The sequence below is a fragment of the Schistocerca serialis genome, chromosome 9 (genome assembly GCF_023864345.2).
Source record: "Schistocerca serialis cubense isolate TAMUIC-IGC-003099 chromosome 9, iqSchSeri2.2, whole genome shotgun sequence".
Classification (NCBI taxonomy): Eukaryota; Metazoa; Arthropoda; class Insecta; order Orthoptera; family Acrididae; genus Schistocerca; species Schistocerca serialis.
Genome location: NC_064646.1, coordinates 322,804,152 through 322,830,793, shown reverse-complemented (window position 1 = coordinate 322,830,793; position 26,642 = coordinate 322,804,152). Strand labels below are relative to the sequence as shown.

The window sequence follows — 26,642 nt, the reverse complement described above, 5'->3', positions numbered from 1 at the left end:
TGAATCATAAAATACAAATAACTGACGAAACTGAACCTATGAAAGTGTATCGTTAACCGTACGCGGACAGCACAGTCTATAAGAGCATTGCACCGAAAGGCAAGCACCAGGGTTCGAATTTAATCTAACAGGACTTTCTGAACTGATCACACTCCATAACAGAGTAAAGCTGCAGTTACACCTGTGTGCCTTGCGTCTAATCGCCGTGCGTTTGTGCTTGCTCCACACGTAAGCAGAGGCACGCGTGTAGGTGAAAGCATTTTTATCCGCTTGTTAATTGTCCATTAACACCTAGAGGGAAGCACGCATGCTATTCCGGTATGCAGCTACAGGTTAAATGCGCCCGTGTGGCTGGCCAGTGATCAGTGAGTTTGTTCATCAAAGCCAGCCAGCCATGCTGCTCCAGCGAAGCTGTAACATTAACATGCCCTCTAAAGGCAGGTTGTTGTTGGTTGTTTGTTTGGGGAAGGAGACCAGACAGCGTGGTCATCGGTCTCATCGGATTAGGGAAGGATGGGGAAGGAAGTCGGCCGTGCCCTTTCAGAGGAACCATCCCGGCATTCGCCTGGAGTGATTTAGGGAAATCACGGAAAACCTAAATCAGGATGGCCGGACGCGGGATTGGACCGTCGCCCTCCCGAATGCGAGACCAGTGTCTAACCACTGCGCCACCTTGCTCGGTCTAAAGGCAGGCTGATTAAAGTTGCACAGGAGTAAACGCATCTTAGCAGAGTTATTTCGGAAACCTGTTTCCACACCCTTTACAAGGTACACTGATCACCCAAAACATTGTGACTACAGTCCACTGCGACGCTGGATGACGCCTGGTGGCGTTGCAGCAACGTGACGCGGTAACAGAAATATGTAAGTGGAGCAGTATAACACCCCAACGACCCCCTTAAAGTCAGTTAAGACAGAGTATCACAATATGAAGTAGGGAAGAGTTATCTTGGCAAATACGACATCTTTGCCGATAAGCTAACACCAAGAAGTTTTGATAACAACAACATTATACATCACTGTTTTTGTTATGAAAAGAGGAGGAAGAAACCTCAGATTTAATTAATGGACAAATATCCAAGTGATAATTGCAATTAATATCTTGAAAGCTAAATCCAAGGTGATTTCAGTCAGAGATAACTTTTATGTGGAAGAGAGTTGTAAGCGAAACGAAGAAATCCAATGCGCCTACAATACTCTTTCACAGAAGAAGTCGCTTGCTGGCTCTCGTCCTGTAAAGACGTGCGAGAACAATTCTTGTCTTAGTTATTGAGAGTACGGAACGCGACGAGTTTGTTTTGCGTTCAGAAGTGTTTCTTGCGTGACGTGATTCACGAACTTCGGGAACTGATTTTCTAAACAGAGACAGGGACTGATAGACGCGTTTAACCGTGCATAAAGGGGTTAATTGAACTTTATTGACGAAACTAGTGAATATTGGACTTGACTTTCAAATAGTTGGAACTAAAAGAAGAGTGGATAGTATATCAAAGGACTACACTCAATTAGTCTCGAGTAGGACACAATTACACGACTTCACGAAGATAATACAATTACTCTGAAGAGTCAAGTTGTCGTAATTGTCAAGAAACTTAATTTTAATAGAACTGACTTTACCAACCAACTGCGTGTGCGTGTGGTGCGAAAGTTATAAAGTATTTAGTGACCAAGGAACAATAAACTGTTCGTTCCAAGTGAAATATCAAGCGTGGACTACATTATTAAGTGATTTAATCAACGATAGTTAACCAACGACTGTTCAGCAGGGACAATTTAATCTGAATATCAAAATACCTACTTCACTAATTGAAAAGAGAACTTTTGAACATTTTTTTAACATTACGGCGTAGGTTCACTCAGACGTGATCTAAGAGTATCTGTGGATTTCGCTTCATACAGGTTCAACAACTCCATAGTAACGAGTCAACAACGTACGAGAAGACTGATAATTACAATGTTTCCTCGCAATTGGTGGTGTGTACTATGCGTATGAGATAAAACAACTACTGCATATCCGGGCAATGAATCATTCAATTTTAAATCAGAAGAAGCATCCATCGTACGAGTTCGCATTTCTGTCTCCCTTTCACCAACGGGGACCTACGTCATCGCGCATCGTGTCTCGACTCCACTGCGAGAGCTGTGGCAGTAGCAGCTCTACGGCGTCGACAATATCAACACGCGGTTGGAGTTCGGGGACGCTACACAGCAGGCACGGACGGGGTACCACCCTAACGAAGATATGCAAATGCGGAAATCCATTGATATAAGTGACACTGACAAAGGGGAATTATTATTAGGCAGAGCCTGTGAACGAATGCAAACAGCGAAGCTGGTCGAATGTTCGCGTGCTACTTTCGTGAGCATCCACGGAAAGATGTAGGACAGCGAAACTACCAGTAGGCGCTTTGTGGTTAAACGTCCAAGACCCTTTACACCGTTGAGTTCGGAGGCTTGTTTGCTCTCTAAAGTAGGAGAGCTGGTGCACGCACAAGTGTTCAAAAAATGGCCATATGTGTGTGAAATCTTATGGGACTTAACTGCTTAGGTCATCAGTCCCTAAGCTTACACACTACTTAACCTACATCATCCTAAGGACAAACACACACACACCCATGCCCGAGGGAGGACTCGAACCTCCGGCGGGACCAGCCGCACAGACCATGACTGCACAAGTGTTCGGAGCACACTGTCCATCGTACATCGTTGAACATGGAGCTCCGAAACACCACGTGCTCACATGTTACCCAACGATATCGTCAATTGCGATTGCAGTGGGGAAGGGACCGCCGGGATTCTATCAATGGAAACGTGTCGGCTCATCGGGTGAATCGCAGTTTTGCTACACTATGTCGATGCTCGTCTCCACAAACCCCGTCATCAAGATGAACGGCGGCTCAAAACATAGAGCGCGCCACGGCCGCAGGCTGGTGGGAATAGTTTGTACTATGGGATCCGTGGCGGTACTCGAAGACACACTAACAGCTACGAACCACCTGCATTCCTTCATGCTTGATGGCTTCTTCGACGGCGATGTCATCGTTCATCAGTAGAACTGTCCGTGTCCCGTAGCCAGAACTGTGCTACAGTTGGTTTAGGAGCGTTATAGTGAACTCACGTTGACGTCCCGGCAACCAGATTCGCCTGATGCAAATCCTATGGAATCCATCTAGGTCGCTATCGGCCACCATCACTGTGTACGCAGATCAGTGGCCCATTATTTATACGAATTACATGGCCTGTTGTAGACATCTAATTCCACAAACCTACCAAAAAACTCTCCTACCAACAAACTCCCTGATCCGTGATAGGCATGATCAGTGACGTATTTCGTTCCAAAGATGGACAAGCTATTAAGCAGGCGTTCTTAATGTTTTGGCCCATCAGTGAAATTTCTGAGGAGGGTTTGGCAAGCGGAGAGGTTGAGTGGCGGCGTTTCTGCCGTTCGTAGAGCGTCTTGAGGAGCACTTACCGACAGCGGAGATGGAATAGTTGGCCGGTGGACGCAGTACGTTGCGCGCCCAGGCGGAACGCACTACCTCTAGTGCGCATGCGCCGGCAGACACGAGCAGCACGCCCGGTGACACGTAGCCCTGGAACTGTAGCTGTCGCATCGCCTCCAGCAGCGACGCGTTCCAGAAGCACTTCAGGTTTGCCTCCAGGAAACCCTGCAACAATCACCCGACAACTAAGCACAACCGAGGCTGGCAAACTCGCATCAACAAACTTCATACAGCTGAAATTCATAACCTCTCGACGAACGCACATTGTATTCGTGACAACTGCTATTCCATTGGCAAAAAAAATTAATTATCTCTTTGACAAAAAACGAATTTATGGAATTCTTTCTTTGTCTGTTTGCAGTCACATATCTGCATTACTGATATACACTGCTTTCCCGCTGACGAATTAAAAAAAAAAAAGAAAGAAAGATGGCCCACCCATCTCCACTTTTTTCAACGTGATGCGTCATTAGAGTGTCTATAGAGATCTATGCCAAACGTGAATTTCAGAGTTTGTACGTGACTTTGTGGAGATGGAGACTAGAAAGTTCATACTTGGTACGAGTTAAATACTGTCGGAATTCCAAAATTAACGCCAATCTCCGAAGCTTTTTCATAGCTTTGGCAATGCGAAGCGCGGCATTACAAAAATTCGCTGCCGTGTAAAATATTTTGGTAATCAACAAAAGGAAAAAAGTTTCAGTGAATTCCTTAGTTTTCAAGATATGAAGTGTTACATTTGATGGTGTTTCCCGGAAAGGAAAATTACTCCTTTTAAGAAGAAAGTTAACATGGCTCTGGCCCTAATTAAAATAAAGGGAACATTTTTGACAAGCGTAGACATACTATAGAGGTCTATATCACAGGCGAATGTCATTTTTTACGTGGTTTTTGTATGACATAGGGACTTTAAAGCGACATTATATTGCTGTGCAGAACGAAGTGCACTGGCGGCTGTCTAAGGGCATTGCTTGCGACAGCGTCGCAATTTTGGAACTTAATGTAGCATCCCAACTAATTTAAATGGGACTATAAAAACTCAGCTACTGCACGCCTCTGCTCGGTCCCACTGACCACTGGAAAACAGAGTGTGTTGTTGTTGCTGTTGTTCTCGTTGTGGTGGTGGTGGTGGTTTTCAGTCCTAAGACTGGTTTCATGCAGCTCTCTATGCTACTCTAAACTGCTGAAGCCTCTTCATCACTTAACAACTACTGCAACCTACATTTGTTTCAACCTGCTTATTCGTTTCTTGGTCTCTCCCCCCCCCCCTCCTCTTCCCCCAAAACCCCTCCAATACTAAACTGATCATTCCTTGTGATGCCTCAGAATGCATCCCATCAATTGATCCCATCTTTTAGTCAAGTTATGCCACAAATTTCTTTTCTAAACAATTTCAATCAGTACCTTCTCATTAGTTACACGAGCTACCAATCTGATCTTCAGCCTTCTCCAGTAGCAGAAGATTTCAAAAGCTTCTACTCTCTTCTTGTCTGAACTTTTTATATTTCACGTTTCACTTATGAACAGGCCTAAACTCCAGACAAATACCTTCATAAAAGAATTTATAACACTTAATATTCATCAATTTGATTTGCAGCTCCTTGTATCCAATAATTATAACACTTAAATTTATACTCAATGTTAACAAATTTATCGTCTTCAGAAGCGCTTTTCTCACAACTGCCAGTCTACATTTTACATCTCCTCTACTTCGAGTGTCAAATTTTTTACCGCCCAAGTAACAAAATTCACCTACTACTGTTACTAACACATTTACATTTCCTAATCTAATTTCCTCGGCATCACCTGGTTTAATGCGACTACATTGCATTACTCTTGTTTTATTTGTGCTGATGTTCATCTTACATCCTCCTTTTAAGACGCCTTATATTCTGTTTAATTGCTGTTGCAAGTCATTTGCTGTCTCTGGCACAATTACAATGTCATCAGCAAACATCAGAGTTTTTATTTCTTATCCCCGCACTTTAATTTGTTTTTCGATTTTTTCTTAGATTTACTTTATTGCTTGCTTAGTATACAGCCTCAATAACGTAGGGAACGGGCTGCAACCTTGTATCACCGCCTTCACAGCCGGCGCTTCCCATGACCTTCGGCTCTTGTATCCGCCATCTGGTTTCTGTACAACTCGTAAATAACATTTCCCTGCCTGTATTTTACCGCTGATATTCTCTGAATTCCAAAGCGTATAATCCAGTCAACATAACCGAGTGAGGTGGCGCAGTGGTTAGCACACTGGACTCGCATTCGCGAGGACGACGGTTCAAACACGCGTCCGGCACTTCTGATTTAGATTTTCCGTAATTTTCCTATATCGCTTGAGGCAAATACCGGGATGGTTCCTTTGCAAGGGCACGGCCGATTTCTTTTCCATCCTTCCCAAATCCGACCTTGTGCTCCGTCTCTAATGACCTCACTTTCGACGGGACGTTAAACACTAACTTTCTCCTCCTCCAGTCAACGCAGTCAAAAGCTTTATCTAAGCCTGCAAATGCTATGAACGAAGGTTTGCGTCTATTTGGCCTGTCTTCTAAGGCGTAGGTTGAATATTGCCTCGCGTGTTCGTACATTTCTCTGGAACCCTTCTACCACTTTTTCCATACTTTGGCCAACGATTCGTGTCAATATTTTGCAACTACGCAGAGTGTAGGACAGGACTACCAGGTGACAGTGTGCACACTTACCAGACGTGTAAACAGGGAAACGGAACGGAGTGTATGTCTGTAAGCACAGACTTTATCCACTAGCTAGGATACACTGTATCTCGGGCATTCTCGTGCTCTTTTCACAGTGTGCAATGCAATCACGGGAAGGCATCGTGTTAATCCATCGTCCTATCAACAAACGTCACGGTTCTAAAACAAAACATAAGAACAAATGGTGCATAAATATGCCAGTTGGTTTTACGCCCGCGTTAGGCACCTAAATACCTGTCACGCCGATGGTGACAAATACGTCTCTCAATAATCAAAGGATAATTTTGAAGCATGTAAGTATACCTTGAACAACCAGTTCAGTACCAAATTTTTCACATAACGATGTTCGCCTATGTAGCAAGGAGCAGAGTTAGTAAATAACAATTTTAAATTAGAAATTGAAAGAAATTCGAAACATATTTATCATTGGTGATGAGAAACGATAAAGTTAATGTCCGGCACAAGAGCACAGCACATTGACAAACTCGAGTAACTGCGAAGATTTTCGTCATCAATACTAAATCGAAACCTTGATTTATTCATTTCCATAATGGAAAAAAATAAGACCTATTGCTTCATCAACGGAACAGAGAAAGCAACAAAGTCGTAGCCTTGTTTATTTACTGCCTGCGGGCTGTGCACATCGCCGAACATAACACTTATACCTCGTGTCAGTGTTTGTTTAGAAAGGTAGATTTCTTGAAACTTGCTAACATTCGTGGGACAGAAAAAGTCATCGGCCTCAAGGAGACAGTCTTTTACACACTCTCCTTCGGAAAACGGTTTATCAGCTCTTACTGTTCTTAAAGTAATTTTGAAACTCTGCTCGCTGTGCAGATATACTGTCATTGTTATGCTGGAAAACTGAAAACAGTACTTTGTACAGTAAAACAGAAACGAACGTAACACAAGACACGAAGAGTTCAAGAGTATGTAAATACAAAAACTGCAACCAGTCACTTTTTTGAATTGTTATTTATTATTCCATGAACCGGTTTTCGAACCTTTCCAGGTTCATCTTCAGATGGTTTTTTGGAAGTTACATCACTATTTCTAGCATAATTCTGTGTGCTGGCTCTGTGACAAAAGGATGGAACACGCTTTACTGTATCGCCATGACTATTGTTTATCTGTCGATATGGAGGCAAATATAGTTTTTTTACTTACTGCAATAGTGTGGGCGGCTTTTTTCGTTAGTGTCTGTCTGTCTGCTTCCATTTTGATGGCCAGCTGGTACACTATCTCACACACTTTTACACAATCTCTATTTATTTACATTGTGACACTGAAACTTTGCCAGCACCCAGCATGTCCTATGCAGTTGTTGCTTGTAGCAAAGATCTTAACAAAAAGATATGGCACAGGGCTACTTTGTTCAGTGATGTAATTGTTCTTGTTTACATGCATTTAAGTCGATATAAGGGCAAATATTTGAATCAGACTGGCACAAAATAAAATAAATAAATGAATTACTACAAGAACAAACTTCAAGTGATCTAATGACTTGTTTCTATTCGTATATTAACGTGTAATACAGTCAGCATATGAACAAATATTTTAATCGAGATTGGCATTAACATGTATGCTCAGGAACAGAATAATACAAAGTTACCATATTTGCAATGAGATACAGCTGTTTCTATGACCATGACCTTTATATTTAAATTTAAAACAAAGCAAACCTTGAAATGAACTCTTGACTTATTTCTGTTCTTGCAGTAACGTAATCTGGAATATTCGTAAGAGTAGATTCTGTTTATTTTAGCTAAAGGTAATATGTACAAAAGTTACAGTGTCTGTAATGGACTAAAGCTGTTTGTATGACCGGACACTTTATATTTAAACCGAGAACAAAAGTTCGAATGAACTGCCGCGCGGGATTAGCTGAGCGGTCTACGGCGCTGCAGCCATGGACTGTGCGGCTGACCCGGCGGAGGTTCGAGTCCTCCCTCGGGCATGGGTGTGTGTGTGTTTGCCCTTAGGATAATTTAGGTGACGTAGTGTGTAAGCTTAGGGACTGATGACTTTAGTAGTTAAGTCCCATAGGATTTCACACACACACACACACACACACACACACACACACACACACACACACACACACACACACACACACACACACACACACACACACACCGAATGAACTGTTCTTACATGAATGATATCTGAAATCTTAGTAAAGGCAGATTCTGTTTGTTTCAGCTATAGCTAATATGTATAAAAGTACTCGTTTATATTAACCGTAGAGGGCTTCACCATTTAGAATAGTACAGGTTTTATTCTGTGGTAGGATATTTACATTGACACCAGTGTAATTAGGATGTAAGGGGAGGGATAGGGGGATGGGCTGAGTAGGGGCTATGGTTGGCGAGGGGGTGTAGGGGTGGTTGATTGGTTACTTGTTTTGAACTAGTAAGTCTTCGAAATTCTAAAGGAAAACTTTGTTTCTCAGTTCAGTTTGGGCGGATTTGTCCAACACAATCATTCTGCAAACAACATAGAACAAAATCTCCAAATACTGCATTTTGCTCTCAAAGGCACGATACTTGATCTTCTTGAAGAAATTGAAATATTAGTCTACACAAAAACAGCAGCTGACTACTTGTATGTATTGTATTGTATGTTACCCGGGGGCGTAGAAGGGACGGAGAGACTCCACAACCCCACGACGACTACCGCAGTCCACACCGAACCACTCTTCCAGGCTTATTGTGCTGTTCGGCCCCTGGTGGACCCCCCAGGGAACGTCTCGCACCAGACGAGTGTAGCCCCTATGTTTATGTGGTAGAGGAATGGTGGTGTACGCGTTCGTGGAGGACTTGTTTGCGCAACAATCGCAAATACATAGTGTAGCTGCAGCGGAAGAAGGAGAACCAGCACGCATTCGCCGAGGCAGATGGAAAATCGCCAAAAAACCATCCACAGACTGGCCAGCTCACGGGACCTCGACACAAGTCCGCGGGGCGGATTCGTGCCGGGGACCAGGCGCTCCTTCCCAATCCGGAAAGCCGTGCGTTAGACCGCTACTCAATGACGAAGCATTACGCACTCACTGACGAACATTATGCTGCAAATAGTGATGTAACTTCCACAAAACCATCTGAAAATGAACCTGGAAAGGTTCGAAAGTCGGTTCATGGAATAATGAATATCTATTGAAAAAAGTGGCTGGTTGCACTTTTTACTCATTTGCAGTCAATTAACAATCACGAGCTCTAAAATATCCGTAATGGATAAGCTTAAAGAGCTCAAGGGGTATCAATTACTGTGACGTACATTAAAATCCTATTGATATGGCTCATCCATTTTCTTAAGCGCACTTAAAAAATGGTTCAAATGGCTCTAAGTACTATGTGACTTAACATCTGAGGTCATCAGTCCCCTAGACTTAGAACTACTTAAACCTAACTAACCTAAGGACATCACACACATCCGTGCCCGAGGCAGAATTCGAACCTGCGACCGTAGCAGCAGCGCGGTTCTGGACTGAAGCGCCTAGAACAGCTCGGCCACAGCTGCAGGCTAAGCGCACTTACTTTGGCTTGCTGTTCTTCACTGTTCAGCACACCTACACTCGTCTTTATGAAATTAGTTGTAGTCTTTCAACTGTCAACGTCCTGGCCGCCTATTATTCGGCAGACTGAGAACACAGATCTCCCGTACTTTGCTTTTTTGCAATACTCGCCATTTCTCAGCGCGTCTCGCGTACGGCTACAGCCGCCAGAAGGACGAAAGACTGGGTCTCCTACGGTACTTCTTGTACCCCTTAAATAAGGAAGCGGAACCGTCGCCACTCATTTGGTGAGATGTGCGCACCTGTGCCGCACTTCCGGGCTTTTGCACAGTGTGCTTGCTGCAGGCCCTGGTGTAGGAGCTACAAAACGAGGAGCCACTGCGTAAAGAAAGAGGACGGAGAGTGTACTGCGGGTAGCCTGCGGGCGTTCGTGACGTGTGCGGTAGCCGCGCGCTGCCGGCTGCTGCCTCGTGCCTCAGCTGTCGAGCGCCGCACAATACGTGGCGAGCCTCTATAGCCGCGCCAAACGGCACGCATTGTCCGCGGAACAACAAGTGCCTCCACCACCACCACCACCACCACCACCAGTACTTTACTCTTCTGTAGAGTCGGGGCCGCGCGAAATGTTCCGCTTAAGCGCGCGCGCTTTCACTCGTTATCGCCTCGTGCCATCCCAAGTAAAGCGGTCCCGGCCACAAAACTGCACGCCACTTTTTCTTTGTTCTCGTCGTGGGTGCCTCAGAGCAGGTCGACGTCTCGGAATGCGACGCTACCGCCATATTTACTCCAGTGTCAAGGAGGCAGAGCGAATGAGTGAAAGAAAGAGAAAGAGAGAGAGAGAGAGAGAGAGAGAGAGAGAGAGAGAGAGATAGGAGCCATTTCGAATGTGATTTAGTACCAACGGAGTATATTTACATCCATAGTTCGCAAGCCACCTTGTGGTGTGTGGCGGATGGTAACTCTGGCCTTTCCTGTACCATTCACGAAAGGTGCGTGGGAGGAACAACTGTCGGTATGCCAGCGTATCAACCTTAATTTGGCTTTCCTCTCTCGATCACTTAGTGACATATGTGCGGAATGATTTGTGCTATAGAAATTTTAACAGTAAGACTTATATTAACACTACTTGAAATACAGAAATATGCAAGAATCGGGCTGACGACTGTTTCGTAAGTCAGTTCTTTTTCTTTTTTTATGAGTCATATTTACTTAAGATTCCTCCAGTGAATCGCGGCCTGGCATCTGATTTCGTATTGTGCCGAGTCGAACGCCACAACTATTTCCCTTACGCTACGGATCTTGGTGAGCAGTGTGTTGGCCTGGTGCCACCAGAGGCACTTTGCTTTTTCTCATATCATTGAACTAGTAAGCATCTAACTAGTGCTACCACAAGAACGGCTTCCATCCTTTTGGCCAGAATGGGAGCACGTTGCAGTGCGTGCATTGCCGTTCGTCATGGTCACGCACCCTTCTAAGAACAATGTCATGCCTTTTGTAATCGCGTGTAGCAATCAGCCATAACCTGAAAGAATAACCGTGAAACTTAAGAAGTCAAGGAATACTTAATCTTACCTAGCATAAGTACATATAAACTCTTACTATATCGCCGGCCGCGGTGGTCTAGCGGTTCTAGGCGCGCAGTCCGGAACCGCGCGACTGCTACGGTCGCAGGTTCGAATCCTGCCTCGGGCATGGATGTGTGTGATGTCCTTAGGTTAGTTAGGTTTAAGTAGTTCTAAGTTCTATGGGACTGATGACCACAGTAGTTAAGTCCCATAGTGCTCAGAGCCATTTGAACCATCTTACTATATCTTTCCCTAAATCATTCACAAACATCTATAATTTCAGCCTTGTTTCATGCAATTTCGATTGTCGCATTCGTTTCTGCAGATGTGGGTGGTGTCGTAAAAGTACCCCTACGATCTACAGAAGTCAATATTTTTAGCTTTTCAATGGCAGAAGAAAATTTTTGTAAAATTCAGCTCTTAAACAGAATGGTCCGTACGTGTAACGTAGTTGTGTTAACATAACCTATTTATATTAACTTCCGTTTAGTCGGCTCTTCAGAGTTTTATATATATATTATATATATGAAAATGGTATCTGTTCTTTTTGACAATCCCGGACCGGGACTCGAACCCAGGATCTCCTGCTTACATGGCAGACGCTCTATCCATCTGAGCCACCGAGGATAGCGCGACTGCAGGGACTTATCTCTGGCACGCCTCCTCTGAGATCCACATTCCTAATTGATTTTCCCGCACTATTTTCATAGGGTCCTTGCCCATTATTCTCATTTCTCCGAAAGAACAGATACCATCTTCATATGTTTAGTTAAGGCTCACCGGCCATTTGACCATCTTCTTCCGTGCGGATGCACAATCAGTGCCCCAACTCTTACGGGAATCGGTAAAAATCCGCGAGTAACGAGTATAATGGGCAAGGACACTATGAATATAGTGCGAGATAATCAGTTGGGAATGTGGGTCTCAGGGAAGGCGTGCCAGAGATAAGTCCCTGCAGTCACACTATCCTCTGTGTTCTCGGTGGCTCAGACGAATAGAGCGTCTGCCAGTAAGCAGGAGATATCGGGTTCGAGTCCCGAGCGGGGCACACATTTTCAACTGCCCCGTTGACTTATATCAACGCCTGTATGCAGCTAGGGGTATTCATTTCATTGTAATTTCTTCAGAGTTTTATCTTTGTGTAAACTGGTTGATTACTCCAGCACTTCAAAGTATTTATTTTATAGCACAGATTACGTGATTGAGCTGCATTGAAATTTTGTTGTGTGTGAAAGAGCTGTTGTGTAAGTTATTGCATAGGAATTTATTTAGACGTATGCATGGCTAGTTCCGTGTTCTGTGCGTACGTAGTGTTTTAGTTCTCTGATGATGGTAGTAATTGTAGATCAAGGGCGCTACAATTCTGCATGAGTACGGTCGGCAACCGCTCCATCAGGTTATTCTCCACATGGCAGCCCGGTACATGCTGACTGTTGTAAACAATATGTTATTTTTACAAGCAAAGTTACAGATATAATGCGAAATAATATGCCTTTCGAACTAATCACTGGAGTGATAAAAATCGTGACATAGCTATACACACATACATAGATGGCAGTAGTATCGCGCACACAAGGTATAAAAGGGCAGTGCATTTGCGGAGCTCTCATTTGTACTCAGGCGATTCGTGTGAAAAGGTTTCCGACGTGATTACGGCCGCAAGTCGGGAATTAACAGACTCTCAACGCGAAATGGTAGTTGGAGCTAAACGCATCGGACACTCCAGTTCGGAAATCGTTAGGAATTTTAATATTTAGAGATCCACAGAGCCAAGTGTGCCCCGAGAATGCCAAATTTCAGGTATTACTTCTCACCACGGACAACGCAGTGGCCGACGGCCTTCAAGTAACCACCGAGAACAGCTGCCGTTGCGCAGAGTTATCAGTGTTAACAGACAATCAACACTGCGTAAAATGACCGAAGAAATTAATGTGGGACGTATGACAATCGTATCCCTTAGGACAGTGCAGCGAAATTTGGCGTTAAGGCCAGCAGACGACCGACGCGAGTGCCTTTGCTAAGAGGGCGACTTCGCATGCAAAGCCTCTCCTGGGCTCGTGACAACATAGGTTGGACCCAGAACGACTGGAAAACCATTCTCTCCTCACGTGAATCCCGATTTCAGTTGGAGAAAGGTGATGGTAGGGTTCGAGTGTGGCGCAGACCGGACGAAGCCTTGGACCCATGTCGTCAACAAGGCAATATGAAATCTGATGATGGATTCATGACGGTGTGGGCTGTGTTTACGTGGAATGGACTGGGTCTTCTGTTCCAACTGAACCGATCATTGACAGGAAATGGTTATGTTCGGCTATTTGGAGACCATTTGCAGCAAACAACGATGGAATTTTTATGGATGACAATGCGCCAGCCGAGCCAGGTGGCGCAGTGGTTAGCACACTGCACTCGCATTCGGGAGGACGACGGTTCAATCCCGCGTCCGGCCATCCTGATTTGGGTTTTCCGTGATTTCCCTAAATCGCTCCAGGCAAATGCCGGGATGGTTCCTTTGAAAGGGCGCGGCCTACTTCCCTCCCCGTCCTTCCATAATCCGACGAGACCGATGACCTCGCTGTTTGGTCTCCTCCCCCAAAACAACCCAACCCAACAATGCGCCATACCACCGGAACGCAGCTGATCGCGGTTGGTTTTAAGAACATTCTAGACAATTCGAGCGAATTATTTGGCCACCAAGAGCACCAGACATGAATGCTAGTGAACATTTATGGGACATAATCGAGAGGTCAGTTCGTGCACTAAATACTGCACCGGCAACACTTTCACTATTATGGACCTCTATAGAGACAGCATGGCTCAATATTTCTGCTGGGGGAAAAGAAGTTATGCCATGACTTCTGTCACCTCAGTGTAGATGTGAGTTGTTTTTCTTTCCTTTCCATACATGCGTAAATAATGTGTAATAGTTTCGTTTAATTAATTTGTTTGATGTAGTTCGCTTTTTTTCAGTATTGCTTTATTTGAATGACGATAGGCATATAATTACTTGCATTTTAAGAAAATTTAAAAACTGGAATAATGTTCTCCTAGAGATTCCGCCAAGACCTCGAGTACCGTGTTGTCCTGCATTAGCTCAACTAAACATCGCAACTGACAACATAAGCATAAACGTGAAATAGCTCCATCGTCGGTACACATACCCTGAATATATTCTTGATGAAATATCGTATCTGTCTCTGTAGATATCGAGCTACTCGTGAATGAACTAAAATTAGCCTACATATGATACCATTAGCTGTATATTAGCTTAGTTTTTAAGTGATTATAGGTTGTCATATTGGGTGTGATTTTTTAAAAAGGAAAATTTGGTAAAGAATTATTAAGAATTTATATAAAATGTTTCTAGGAATTTTCTAAGATGATATAAAAAGATTCATGTATAAACTACGTTTTATGAATGTGGCACATCTTATTACAGCAGACGCAGAATATTGACTCGGCTATATGTTGTGATGATAATTTATGCAAATATAATCAATTCGAGTAATAAATGCACGCCCTAACCTGATGCGACATGATTGTATCGATTTGTACTGTCACTATACCCAATATGCATAACATTGTACACATCCTTTTGAGGCATGTTTACAAAGACAGTGACGAAAAAGTAGTGCAAATCGGACTAATACAACACACAAAATTATAAATTTCTGCTTACTTTTTAAACACTCTTCGTGCTGCAAGAATTGTTCAGTTTCAATGTAGTACTTCAAAGAAAACTTCTACCTCTTGGTAGAAACACAAAGTAATAACAGGCCTTAAATTGTACAGACTGATTGCATTATATGGGGTTCGTTTCACGAATAGCAATAGAGGAACATACATTCACATGAACAGGCATTCGGTTCTATGTTTGCAGTATAATCCTGACTTCCGTTCTTATGTTAATAATATTTACTCTATGATGTGTTTCGGAAGAAGCTATGGTTTTTTGTATTCCTTATGATCTTAATGCATTTGTCTAAAAATGAACGCAGCCGAGACGTATCTGTACACGGCGTCGCCACAGATTTAAAGCGCGCGCCGTGGCAGGGCCGGTATTACGTTGTGAAACAGCCTGTAGAAGCGCCCTGTGACGTAGCTGGGTTGGCAGAGTGGGGACTCGCTCGCTCACTCTTCAGTTTACCGACAGACTATACCTCATCTCATGTATTTATATATCACTAAGAATGTTTACGCTGTGATCTGTCAGTTGAATAGTTATGATAAATGTGAGCACTTGTAATCGGAACAATAATGTGTTTGTACATAGCTGTTACTTTAAATCTGAGCAGCCAACTTCTGGAGTTGCTCACGATACCAACGTGGACATACGTTGTGTATCACCATTTACTGTACTGATGGAGAAGATTGTGAAATGAATTACACACAGGTATTTTGCTGTTCCATGTGTTAGACATTTTGGACATGGTTGTGTTAGCTGCTATGTTAGCAGCTGTATCTTAGCATTTTCGGCCCCATGGTTCAAATGGCTCTGAGCACTATGGGACTCAACTGCTGTGGTCATCAGTCCCCTAGAACTTAGAACTACTTAAACCTAACTAACCTAAGGACATCACACACACCCATGCCCGAGGCAGGATTCGAACCTGCGACCGTAGCAGCAACGCAGCTCCGGACTGGAGCGTCTAGAACCGCACGGCCACCACGGCCGGCTTCGGCCCCATCTTTTGCATTTTGAAGATAGCAGCAAGTATTGACGAAACTGGTCATCTGTATGAATAAATGAGTTTAGCGATCTTGACAACTGAGAATTTATTCAGTGTCCATAATACTACTGGGCAACGGCGTTGCCGCAATGGATGCACCGGTTTCCGTGAGATCACGGAAGTTTAGCGCTGTCGGGCGTGGTCGGCACTTGGATGGGTGACCATCCAGGCCGCCATGCGCTGTTGCCATTTTTCGGGGTGTACTAAGCCTCGTGATGCCAATTGAGGAGGTACTCGACCGAATAGTAGCGGCTTCGGTCAAGAATACCATCATAACGACCGGGAGAGCGGTGTGCTGACCCGACGCCCCTCCTATCCGCATCCTCCACTGAAGATGACAGGGCGCTCGGTAGGTCCCGGTAGGCCACTCGTGGCCTGAAGACTGAGTGGGTGCATAATACTACTGATCGCCCCCCCCCCCCCCCACCCACACCATCGCTTATAATGTCAGAATTGTATAAAAACAATTTGAGATTTTGGTTGCGTTTCTTACGTTTAATGTGAAGCTGCCGGCACAGCATTCTTGTCGAACAGTTTTTAGATTATTCGCATATTCTCAATCATGTCGTTTTGGATACACGATTGTTTTTTTCCCTTCTGCATTTATCAGTTCAGTGTCAGGTTTGGACAAAACTGTTCTCCACATGTAACCACATTCCATGGAATATATTGCCTCGCACTGCCTGGATATGGTAAATCTCATTGCCCGGCTCGGAGGTTCTTACGAAATGAGCACCAATATTGCGGGGAGCTCCCCTTGGTGAGACGTGCTTCCCAATCGGGATCGCGAGCGCCCCCTCTACGAAATACAGAGCATGGCGCGTGGCAGGAAGTGGAAGCAGGCGGATTACCCGGCAGACGCTGCGGGGGGCGGGGGTGTGGTGGCACATCAAAGGCGGAGCAGACTGCCTCCCACTGCGGTTCCAGCTCCAGCTCCAGCTACAGAGAAAGTTGATTCACGGCGAGCGGCCCGCTGGTCAATGAAAGCGCCGCGGCCCCGTTACGCGGCATACGTCAGCCTCTGCGCGAACCTGCTGCCCAGCTGACCATTATGTCTTCTACACAATTCACAAGCCTCAGCCAGCTCAATGGGGTAGAGGCGCACTGCCTTAATGGCCCGGCAGGAAAGTAGATTGGCTAAACCGTGGAAAAAGAAAGAGGACAAATTCTGTATCTATACACATACTCGCACCCCAATGTACAGTGTACGACGGAGGATTCAACGTACAAATACACCTCCAGAAAAAAAAAGTACATCTGGAAAGACTACACTGATTTTGATCTGATGACGGCTTATGCCACAGCAGATTGCGCAGTGGCGTAGCTACCTGAGGGCCATCTGTGTCCTTCTCTTAATAGGGAATGCTCACAGCTAGAAGGCTCAATGTGGTGTGAACGTGTGAAGGAAGTAGGCAACCATGCCGCGGAGACGCACTCGTGCTTGCTACAGCCATCTCAGTATGCTTGAAAGGGATCAGATTATTGCTTTCCGAGTGGCGGGTTAGTCCTTTCGAAGCATCGACACATAACTTGGACGTAGTGCTCCAGTTGTTCAGCGATGCTGGTATCAGTGATCACGTGAACGTTCTCACACCCGTAGACGAGATTCTGGACGTCCACGCAGTACACACGCCCACTAGGATCGTCGTATTGTAAGGGCAGCTGTGGCAGATCATACAGATACCACATCACAGATAAGAGGCTTGTGAGCCCAGACGTCTCAATTTGAAGCAAGTAGGAGGCTTGTTGACTCGTCTGGATTACAGGCACGCACACCTCTAGCCCGTCTTCCACTGGCATACACAACTCTAGCCCGTCTTCCTCTCAAGCCACAGTATCGGCGTGCACTGGTCGATGGTAACGTCAGAGGAACACTTGGAATGGCGCGCCGTGGTCTTCAGCGATGAAAGCAGATTATGCCTGCACAAAAGTGATGGTCGTTTGTGCGTGCAACGTAGACCTGGTGAACGCCATCTTGGAGAGTGCGTTTGTCCAAGACACACTGACCCCACCCCAGACATTACGGTCTTTGGTGCGACAAGCTATAACTCTTGAAACTTCCAGGCAGAATAAAACTGTGTGCCGGACCGAGACTCGAACTCGGGACCTTTGCCTTTCGCGGGCAAATGCTCTACCAACTGAGCTACCCAAGCACGACTCACGCCCCGTCCTCACAGCTTTACTTCTGCCAGTACCTCGTCTCCTACCTTCCAAACTTAACAGAAGCTCTCCTGCGAACTTAGCAGATCTAGCACTCCTGAAAGAAAGGATATTGCAGAGACATGGCTTAGCCACAGGCTGAGGGATGTTTCCAGAATGAGATTCTCACTCTGCAGCGGAGTGTGCGCTGATATGAAACTTCCTGGCAGATTAAAACTGTGTGCCGGACCGAGACTCGGGGACCTTTGCCTTTCGCGGGCAAGTGGTCTACCAACACAGTTTTAATCTGCCAGGAAGTTTCATAACAGCGCACACTCCTCTGCACAGTGAAAATCTCATTCTGGAAGCTATAACTCTTGTTCATCTTTGGTGGTTCTGGAACGGACGTTAACCGGCGCTCGGTACGTGAGGAATGTTGCTAGACCAGTCGTTCTTTTGTCGGTCTCGCAATAGAATGGTGATGTGTTGTTCCAAGAGGATAATGCTTGCCTACACACTGCCCGTGTAACTCAACGTGCTTTCCAAGACGTGCAACAACGTCCCTGACCAGCACGATCTCCGGACTTGTCTGCAACTCAACACGTGTGGGATATGATGGCACGAGAAAAGACGCATGCGATTCGTCAACCACCTCTTACAGAATTACGTGAACAGGTCGAGCAGACGTGCCATAACGTATCCTAGGACACTACATGTATACGTCATACTCCGCAAGCCACCTAATGGGGTGTGGCAGAAGGCTCTTTTCGTACCTCTAGTTCAGCACTCCTGTTCCACTCGCGAACAGCAGTCAGAGGTAATATGCTGTTGCCTTCCTCTGACTTTTGAACTAACTTGTAGCGGACCTACAGTTTAACGCCGTTTTCGAACGACGATTAAATGCGGCATTTTTCACATGTAGGTCCCTATCACCTAAATTGTATCACCTAAATTGTATCACCTAAATTAAGAAAGTAGCAGGACTAGAACAGTCTGTAGCCTGTAAGACAACTTAGTTCCCATGACTGTGACACAGAAACGAAAGTATCAGCTGATATGTCACCAGACAGAATCAACGCAACTTACGATATGCACATGAAACGTAGACAACAGTGCTGAGATACATCCTTACGTGTCACAGTTCAGAGATCCAAACTCAGCCCGCTTTGTTCCCGCACGAGGTCAACAGCGCGGCAGACAACGGTGCTCAACTAGATGCCGTGTTCCTTGCCTTCAGAAAAGCACTTGACACTGTAACGGAACCTATTAAAGGCTTTACTTTACCGAAGTATGCGATACCCTCCAAACTCAACCAGTTTAATGAGTATTTATGACTATGGAAAAGTGATTGTGTATGTTAACAATGATTGCATAACATGTCTCCATAAAGAGTCAACCCATTAAATTAAACTGAATAACGGACCCACACAAAAGTTAATATCACTTGATCACTGATGCAGCAAATGTCATCATGTAAAAACACAAAGTTCATCTTAAATAATTAATATGAAGTACGAAAAATAGTGGCCAACTCACATATATTGGATCTCATTAAATAAAAATCACCCAGTGAAACCTATGTGTTCACTAGGACAGTTTTCACTCAGTATTCACGTCAACACTACTATTTTAGACGAAAACCAATGTAATTCTTAATAATTCATGTTATTTTCTTATTTATGCAAATTAGAGAAGTCAATTGACAAACTTCTAAAAAACGGCTTTTTTGTAACAAAGAATTATTCTGTCAAGTCAACAAATCTGTCTGTCATTTTAATAACCTGTTAAATTATGTTATTCGATATAAATTAATAACTTTTCTGCACAAATTACGATAACAGATGTACATGTGACTTATAAACTACACTCCTGGAAATGGAAAAAAGAACACATTGACACCGGTGTGTCAGACCCACCATACTTGCTCCGGACACTGCGAGAGGGCTGTACAAGCAATGATCACACGCACGGCACAGCGGACACACCAGGAACCGCGGTGTTGGCCGTCGAATGGCGCTAGCTGCGCAGCATTTGTGCACCGCCGCCGTCAGTGTCAGCCAGTTTGCCGTGGCATACGGAGCTCCATCGCAGTCTTTAACACTGGTAGCATGCCGCGACAGCGTGGACGTGAACCGTATGTGCAGTTGACGGACTTTGAGCGAGGGCGTATAGTGGGCATGCGGGAGGCCGGGTGGACGTACCGCCGAATTGCTCAACACGTGGGGCGTGAGGTCTCCACAGTACATCGATGTTGTCGCCAGTGGTCGGCGGAAGGTGCACGTGCCCGTCGACCTGGGACCGGACCGCAGCGACGCACGGATGCACGCCAAGACCGTAGGTTCCTACGCAGTGCCGTAGGGGACCGCACCGCCACTGCCCAGCAAATTAGGGACACTGTTGCTCCTGGGGTATCGGCGAGGACCATTCGCAACCGTCTCCATGAAGCTGGGCTACGGCCCCGCACACCGTTAGGCCGTCTTCCGCTCACGCCCCAACATCGTGCAGCCCGCCTCCAGTGGTGTCGCGACAGGCGTGAATGGAGGGACGAATGGAGACGTGTCGTCTTCAGCGATGAGAGTCGCTTCTGCCTTGGTGCCAATGATGGTCGTATGCGTGTTTGGCGCCGTGCAGGTGAGCGCCACAATCAGGACTGCATACGACCGAGGCACACAGGGCCAACACCCGGTATCATGGTGTGGGGAGCGATCTCCTACACTGGCCGTACACCACTGGTGATCGTCGAGGGGACACTGAATAGTGCACGGTACATCCAAACCGTCATCGAACCCATCGTTCTACCATTCCTAGACCGGCAAGGGAACTTGCTGTTCCAACAGGACAATGCACGTCCGCATGTATTCCGTGCCACCCAACGTGCTCTAGAAGGTGTAAGTCAACTACCCTGGCCAGCAAGATCTCCGGATCTGTCCCCCATTGAGCATGTTTGGGACTGGATGAAGCGTCGTCTCACGCGGTCTGCACGTCCAGCACGAACGCTGGTCCAACTGAGGCGCCAGGTGGAAATGGCATGGCAAGCCGTTCCACAGGACTACATCCAGCATCTCTACGATCGTCTCCATGGGAGAATAGCAGCCTGCATTGCTGCGAAAGGTGGATATACACTGTACTAGTGCCGACATTGTGCATGCTCTGTTGCCTGTGTCTATGTGCCTGTGGTTCTGTCAGTGTGATCATGTGATGTATCTGACCCCAGGAATGTGTCAATAAAGTTTCCCCTTCCTGGGACAATGAATTCACGGTGTTCTTATTTCAATTTCCAGGAGTGTATATCTCTTTTTAGTAGTTCTTTGACAAGGTTATAAATACAAGCAGCAAGAAGGGTTGGGGGCGCAGTCAGAATGTCACTTTGGTAAAGTGTGTAAGTGTGATATTGTTCGAGGTGGATAAACAATGCAAAGAACATGTGAAAGAAGTACTACTTTGTGCTGCCGGCCGCGGTGGTCTAGCGGTTCAGGCGCTCAGTCCGGAACCGCGCGACTGCTACGGTCGCAGGTTCGAATCCTGCCTCGGGCATGTATGTGTGTGATGTCCTTAGGTTAGTTAGGTTTAAGTAGTTCTAAGTTCCAGGGCACTGATGACCACAGATGTTAAGTCCCATAATGCTCAGAGCCATTTTTGAACTACTTTGTGTTGTGTCATTGTCTTTGGTGGACAGTGGAATTAAGATGGCCACCAGAGTAATAAATATTTGAAGTTTAAATATTGTTGGTTTCGCTCGTTATTTATCATCAAAAGCACACCAAAAACACGGGACCTCATCTTTTTAACCCTAGACAACCAGATTTAGAGCCAGCATCAACATCGAGAAACAGCAGCAATCCAGCAATCAGCAGCGATTACCACAATGCATTTTAATGGCGCCAACCTAACATCAAGTGCTAACAAGCTCCGTAACTGGGAGTGAAATAGTGCGATTATAGCAATATCTACGACTAGGCGACCATTAAAACACATTTGAGCATTGTCGTTTAGTGAAAAAATGCCATCTGTTCGAGAATCGGACGAGATTTGCGACTGGATTCAAGACTTCTTTGCTGAAAGAACTCAACACGTCGCTCTTGGCGGAACAAAATCGACAGTTGTAAAGGTAATTTCCGGAGTGCCCTAAGGAAGTGTTAAAGAACCGTTACTGTTTACAATGTATACAAATGATCTAATAGAAAGCGTCGGAAACTTTTTAAGAGTGTTGGCAGATAATGCAGTGCTCTATAAGAAAGTAGCTACGCCGGAAGACAGTATATATTTGGAGAACGACCTGAAGAGGACTTATGAATGACGCAGGCTCTGGTGGTTGACCCTGAATGTAAATAAGCGTAACATATTGGGCATACAGAGGAAAAGAAATCCACTATTGTAGAACTACAGTATTAACGACAAATTTCCGGGAACAGTATCCATCGTAAAATATCTAGAATAACGGTCCAGAGCAATCTTAAGTGAAATGATCACATAAACCAACTAGTAGGAAAAGCGGATGTCAGGCTGAGATTCTTAGGAAGAATTTTGACAAAATGTAACTGATTCAAGAAGAAAATGGCTTACAATGAATCGAATGGGATGGTTCCTTTGACCGATTCTTGGGTATTGTTCATGAGTCTGGGACCATTACGACGGAGGACTGATAGAAGAGATCCAACGAAGAGCGGCACGTTTCGTCACGGATTCGTTCAGTCGGCGCGGAGGCGTTATAGAGACAGTCAACAAACTCCAGTTGCAGACGTTACAAGAGAGGCGTTATGCATCACGTAGAGGTTTACTATTCAAACTTCGAGAGGGCACTTTCCGGGAAGAGTTGGACATCGTATTACTTCCTCCCACATAAAAGAAAATTGTTCAAATGGCTCTGAGCACTATGGGACTTACTTGCTGAGGTCATCAGTCTCCTAGAACTTAGAGCTACTTAAACCTAACCAACCTAAGGATATCACACACATCCATGCCCGAGGCAGGATTCGAACCTGCGACCGTAGCGGTCGCGCGGTTCCAGAGTGTAGCGCCTAGAAGCGCTAGGCCACTCCGGCCGGCCCTCCCACATACATCTCACGGAATGACTACGACGAGAAATTAGAACAAATACAAAGGCTTATCGACAATCATTCCTCCCACGCGGCACTCGCGAATTGAACAGCGAAAGGAGCGGTACCAGAAGTGCCCTCCGCCACACAGTGTTAGGTGGCTTGCGGAAAATGATGTAGATTCAGAGGAATATCGCTTCTAATGCGAACAGCTGTGTTTTTATCTCCAGCAGAAGCTCATGTACTATATGTCACATAGTACATAGGGCGAGATGGCACAAAAGTAACGCTCTAAATTCGCTTTCGGGAGGAGGACGTTTCAATTCCCCGTACTTCCATACAGATTTAGATATTTCGTTGATTCCATAAATCGCATGGCAAATGACGGGATGGGTTCTTTGAAAAGTACACGACTGATTTCCTTTTCCCAATCAGAGTAGTCCGCAGCTCGTGGTCGTGCGGTAGCGTTCTCGCTTCCCGCGCCCGGGTTCCCGGGTTCGATTCCCGGCGGGGTCAGGGATTTTCTGTGCCTCGTGATGACCGGGTGTTGTGTGATGTCCTTAGGTTAGTTAGGTTTAAGTAGTTCTAAGTTCTAGGGGACTGATGACCATAGATGTTAAGTCCCATAGTGCTCAGAGCCATTTGAACCAATCAGAGTTCGCGCTCCATCTCTAATGACCACGTAATCGACGGGACGTTAACTTGCTTGATAATTCAGTTCAAATGTCGGAGGAAGGCAAGGGCATTCCACGTTCGCTAGGTTCATGCCTAATAAAGTGCTGTGGTTCTCAAACCAGCTTTGCGGTTAAGAACAGCTTTACTTACGTGAAATTTAAAATTTTTCCCGGCGAACTAAATATTCAAAAAGATTTCGGGCTTGCAGCCGGTCGTCCTTAGCTTCCATCCACGATACTGAATCAGCAGACCTCAAACCTACTGTTTTTTGGAGGTATGTGGATGACACTTTCGTATTGTGACCTCATGGAGAAGACAAATTAATGGAGTTTTCAGATCACCTCAACTCCATTCATGAGAACATTCGGCTTACCATGGAATTAGAGAAAAATGGTTGCCTTCCTTTCTTGGATGTGCTAGTTAGACGGAAGAGTGATGGCCGGCCGGAGTGGCCATGCGGTTCTAGGCGCTACAGTCTGGAACCGCGTGACCGCTACCGTCGCAGGTTCGAATCCTGCCTCGGGCATGGATGTGTGTGATGTCCTTAGGTTAGTTAGGTTTAAGTAGTTCTAAGTTCTAGGGGACTGATGATCACGGCAGTTAAGTCCCATAGTGCTCAGAGCCATTATTTTGAAGAGTGATGGCTCTCTGGGGCATTCAGTTCATCCAAAGCCCACACATACTGATTTGTATTTAAATTCGTCCAGCTGCCATCACCCATCGCAAACAATGAGTGTACTTAAAACACTTGTACACAGAGCTCATGTAGTGTCAGATCCAGGTAGTTTGCCTGAAGGGCTTGCCCACCTGAAGAGGGTTGTCAAAGAGAATGGATATTCTACCCGGCAAATTAGCAAGGCACTTGCAATTAAGCCAAAGAAACAGGGAGTGGAGAAAGAAGAGAGAACGCCTACTAAATGGTCTGAAGAGAATAAACCTTTTTAAACCATACATGTGGCTGGTAGCTGTTTTTTATATAAATTATAAACCTTAAGTACAACAGCCACGTTTCTCAACATGTCGACTTTCGACAAAATAGCAGTAAGAATATTGTTCCAGTGATATTTGCCGGCCGAAGTGGCCGTACGGTTCTAGGCGCTGCAGTCTAGAACCGCGTGACCGCTACGGTCGCAGGTTCGAATCCTGCCTCGAGCATGGATGTGTGTGATGTCCTTAGGTTAGTTAGGTTTAAGTAGTTCTAAGTTCTAGGGGACTAATGACCTCAGAAGTTGAGTCCCATAGTACTCAGAGCCATTTTTTGAACCAGTGATTTGTGTGTGTGTGTGTGTGTGTGTGTGTGTGTGTGTGTGTGTGTGTGTGTCTACCTCCATCGTCTGTGTTCACATATACAGTTGATTCCCTAAATCACTTCAGGCAAGTGCCATGAAGATTTCTTTGAGAAAACCATGGCTCAAATTTTTCTCCTGTCCCTAACGGCTTTGACGCTGATAAAACTTAAACCCGTTTCTTCTTTTCCTGTAAGGCTTTATTATGTCTCTTATTCGTGACTGCTCTCATAACCTCTCCATCACCTAAGCATATGCGCTACATCTATTCAGTTCACCTGAGAAATACTTGTTTTATGTTAAGAACTTGAATAATATTGCATAAACGTTACAGAGGACAAGGATTTCTTATTTGTGGCCGTCTTGAAAGTCTGCTACTCCTCACGCCAAACAGACACTCGCTAGAAGCGGTATGTTAGCAGTTACCAATGTGTCGAAATACGTCTCGAGTAGTTGCTAGTGCATGACAAACAACTGCGGAGTATGACCCAGAAATTCTGCATGGCGGATTGTGCAGTTTCTCTTTCCGGCGTGCTACCGCTAGAAACTCAGTTTCAGGAGCCCTGGTGACTCTCAGGGCCGTATGCCGTGTTCCTTAAGGTCGCAGCGTCCTCGCCCTTGGCCCAACTATCTCCCTGCTCACTCTCACGGCCAGTGACAGCTCTGTTCCAATGGCCGCTCCTCGAAACGTGAATGTGCCGTCGTGAATGCTCAAGTATGACGCCTCCCATCTACAGTGCTTCACGTACGTACAACTGTGCTGCCTACTAACAAAAGTAATCATACGCCTTTTGCACTTTATGTTACGGCGAGAGAAATACAATTGAAGACTTAAAAAAAAAGGGGAGAGAGAGAGAGAGAGACGCACCACGAATGAATTATCCGGTAGATCTGATGTACATATACAGACAAACAAATGACTACAATTTCAGAAAAATGATTCAAATGGCTCTAAGCCCTATGGGACTTACCTTCTGAGGTCATCAGTCCCCTAGAACTTAGAAATACTTAAACCTAACCAACCCAAGGACATCACACACATCCATGCCCGAGGCAGGATTCGAACCTGCGACCGTAGTAGTCGCGCGGTTCCAGACTGTAGCGCCTAGAACCGCTCGGCCACACTGTCCGGCTGTCTGGGATCCCTACCAGGTAGGACTGATAGAAGAGATACAGAAGATCCAACGAAGAGCGGCGCTATTCGTCAAGTATTCGTTTAGTCGGTGTGAGGGCGTTACTATGGGGTGACCTAAAAGTCCGTTAACATTTTAAAATGCACTAATTCACGGCATAATTCAAGTAGAGAGGTTGAAATGACATAAAGTTTTATTGAAACCAGAAACGACTGCAAGAACTGGCCAACAAATGGCGCTGGACGACCAGATTCAAGTGACGCCGCATGAAATTCGCTTATAAAATGAGCTGTAATGAGAGTGGGGGTCAGATATGCCAGCAAACGAGGCATTTTGACTTTACCAGAAAA

The 26,642-nt window shown here is 45.4% G+C and overlaps 1 protein-coding gene and 1 non-coding gene across 2 annotated transcripts in view; both read right to left on the bottom strand.

The window, feature by feature from the left end:
* LOC126418867 (probable serine/threonine-protein kinase nek3) overlaps nucleotides 1-26,642 on the bottom strand; it is a 373,287-nt gene that overhangs the window by 295,080 nt on the left and 51,565 nt on the right. The window contains exon 2 of the mRNA XM_050085864.1: nucleotides 3,473-3,668. Within this exon, the coding sequence (XP_049941821.1) occupies nucleotides 3,473-3,668 (196 nt within the window). The remainder of the gene's footprint in view (nucleotides 1-3,472; nucleotides 3,669-26,642) is intronic.
* Nucleotides 18,103-18,177, bottom strand: Trnas-cga (transfer RNA serine (anticodon CGA)). Its single transcript has one exon. It is a non-coding gene; the product is annotated as a tRNA-Ser (tRNA).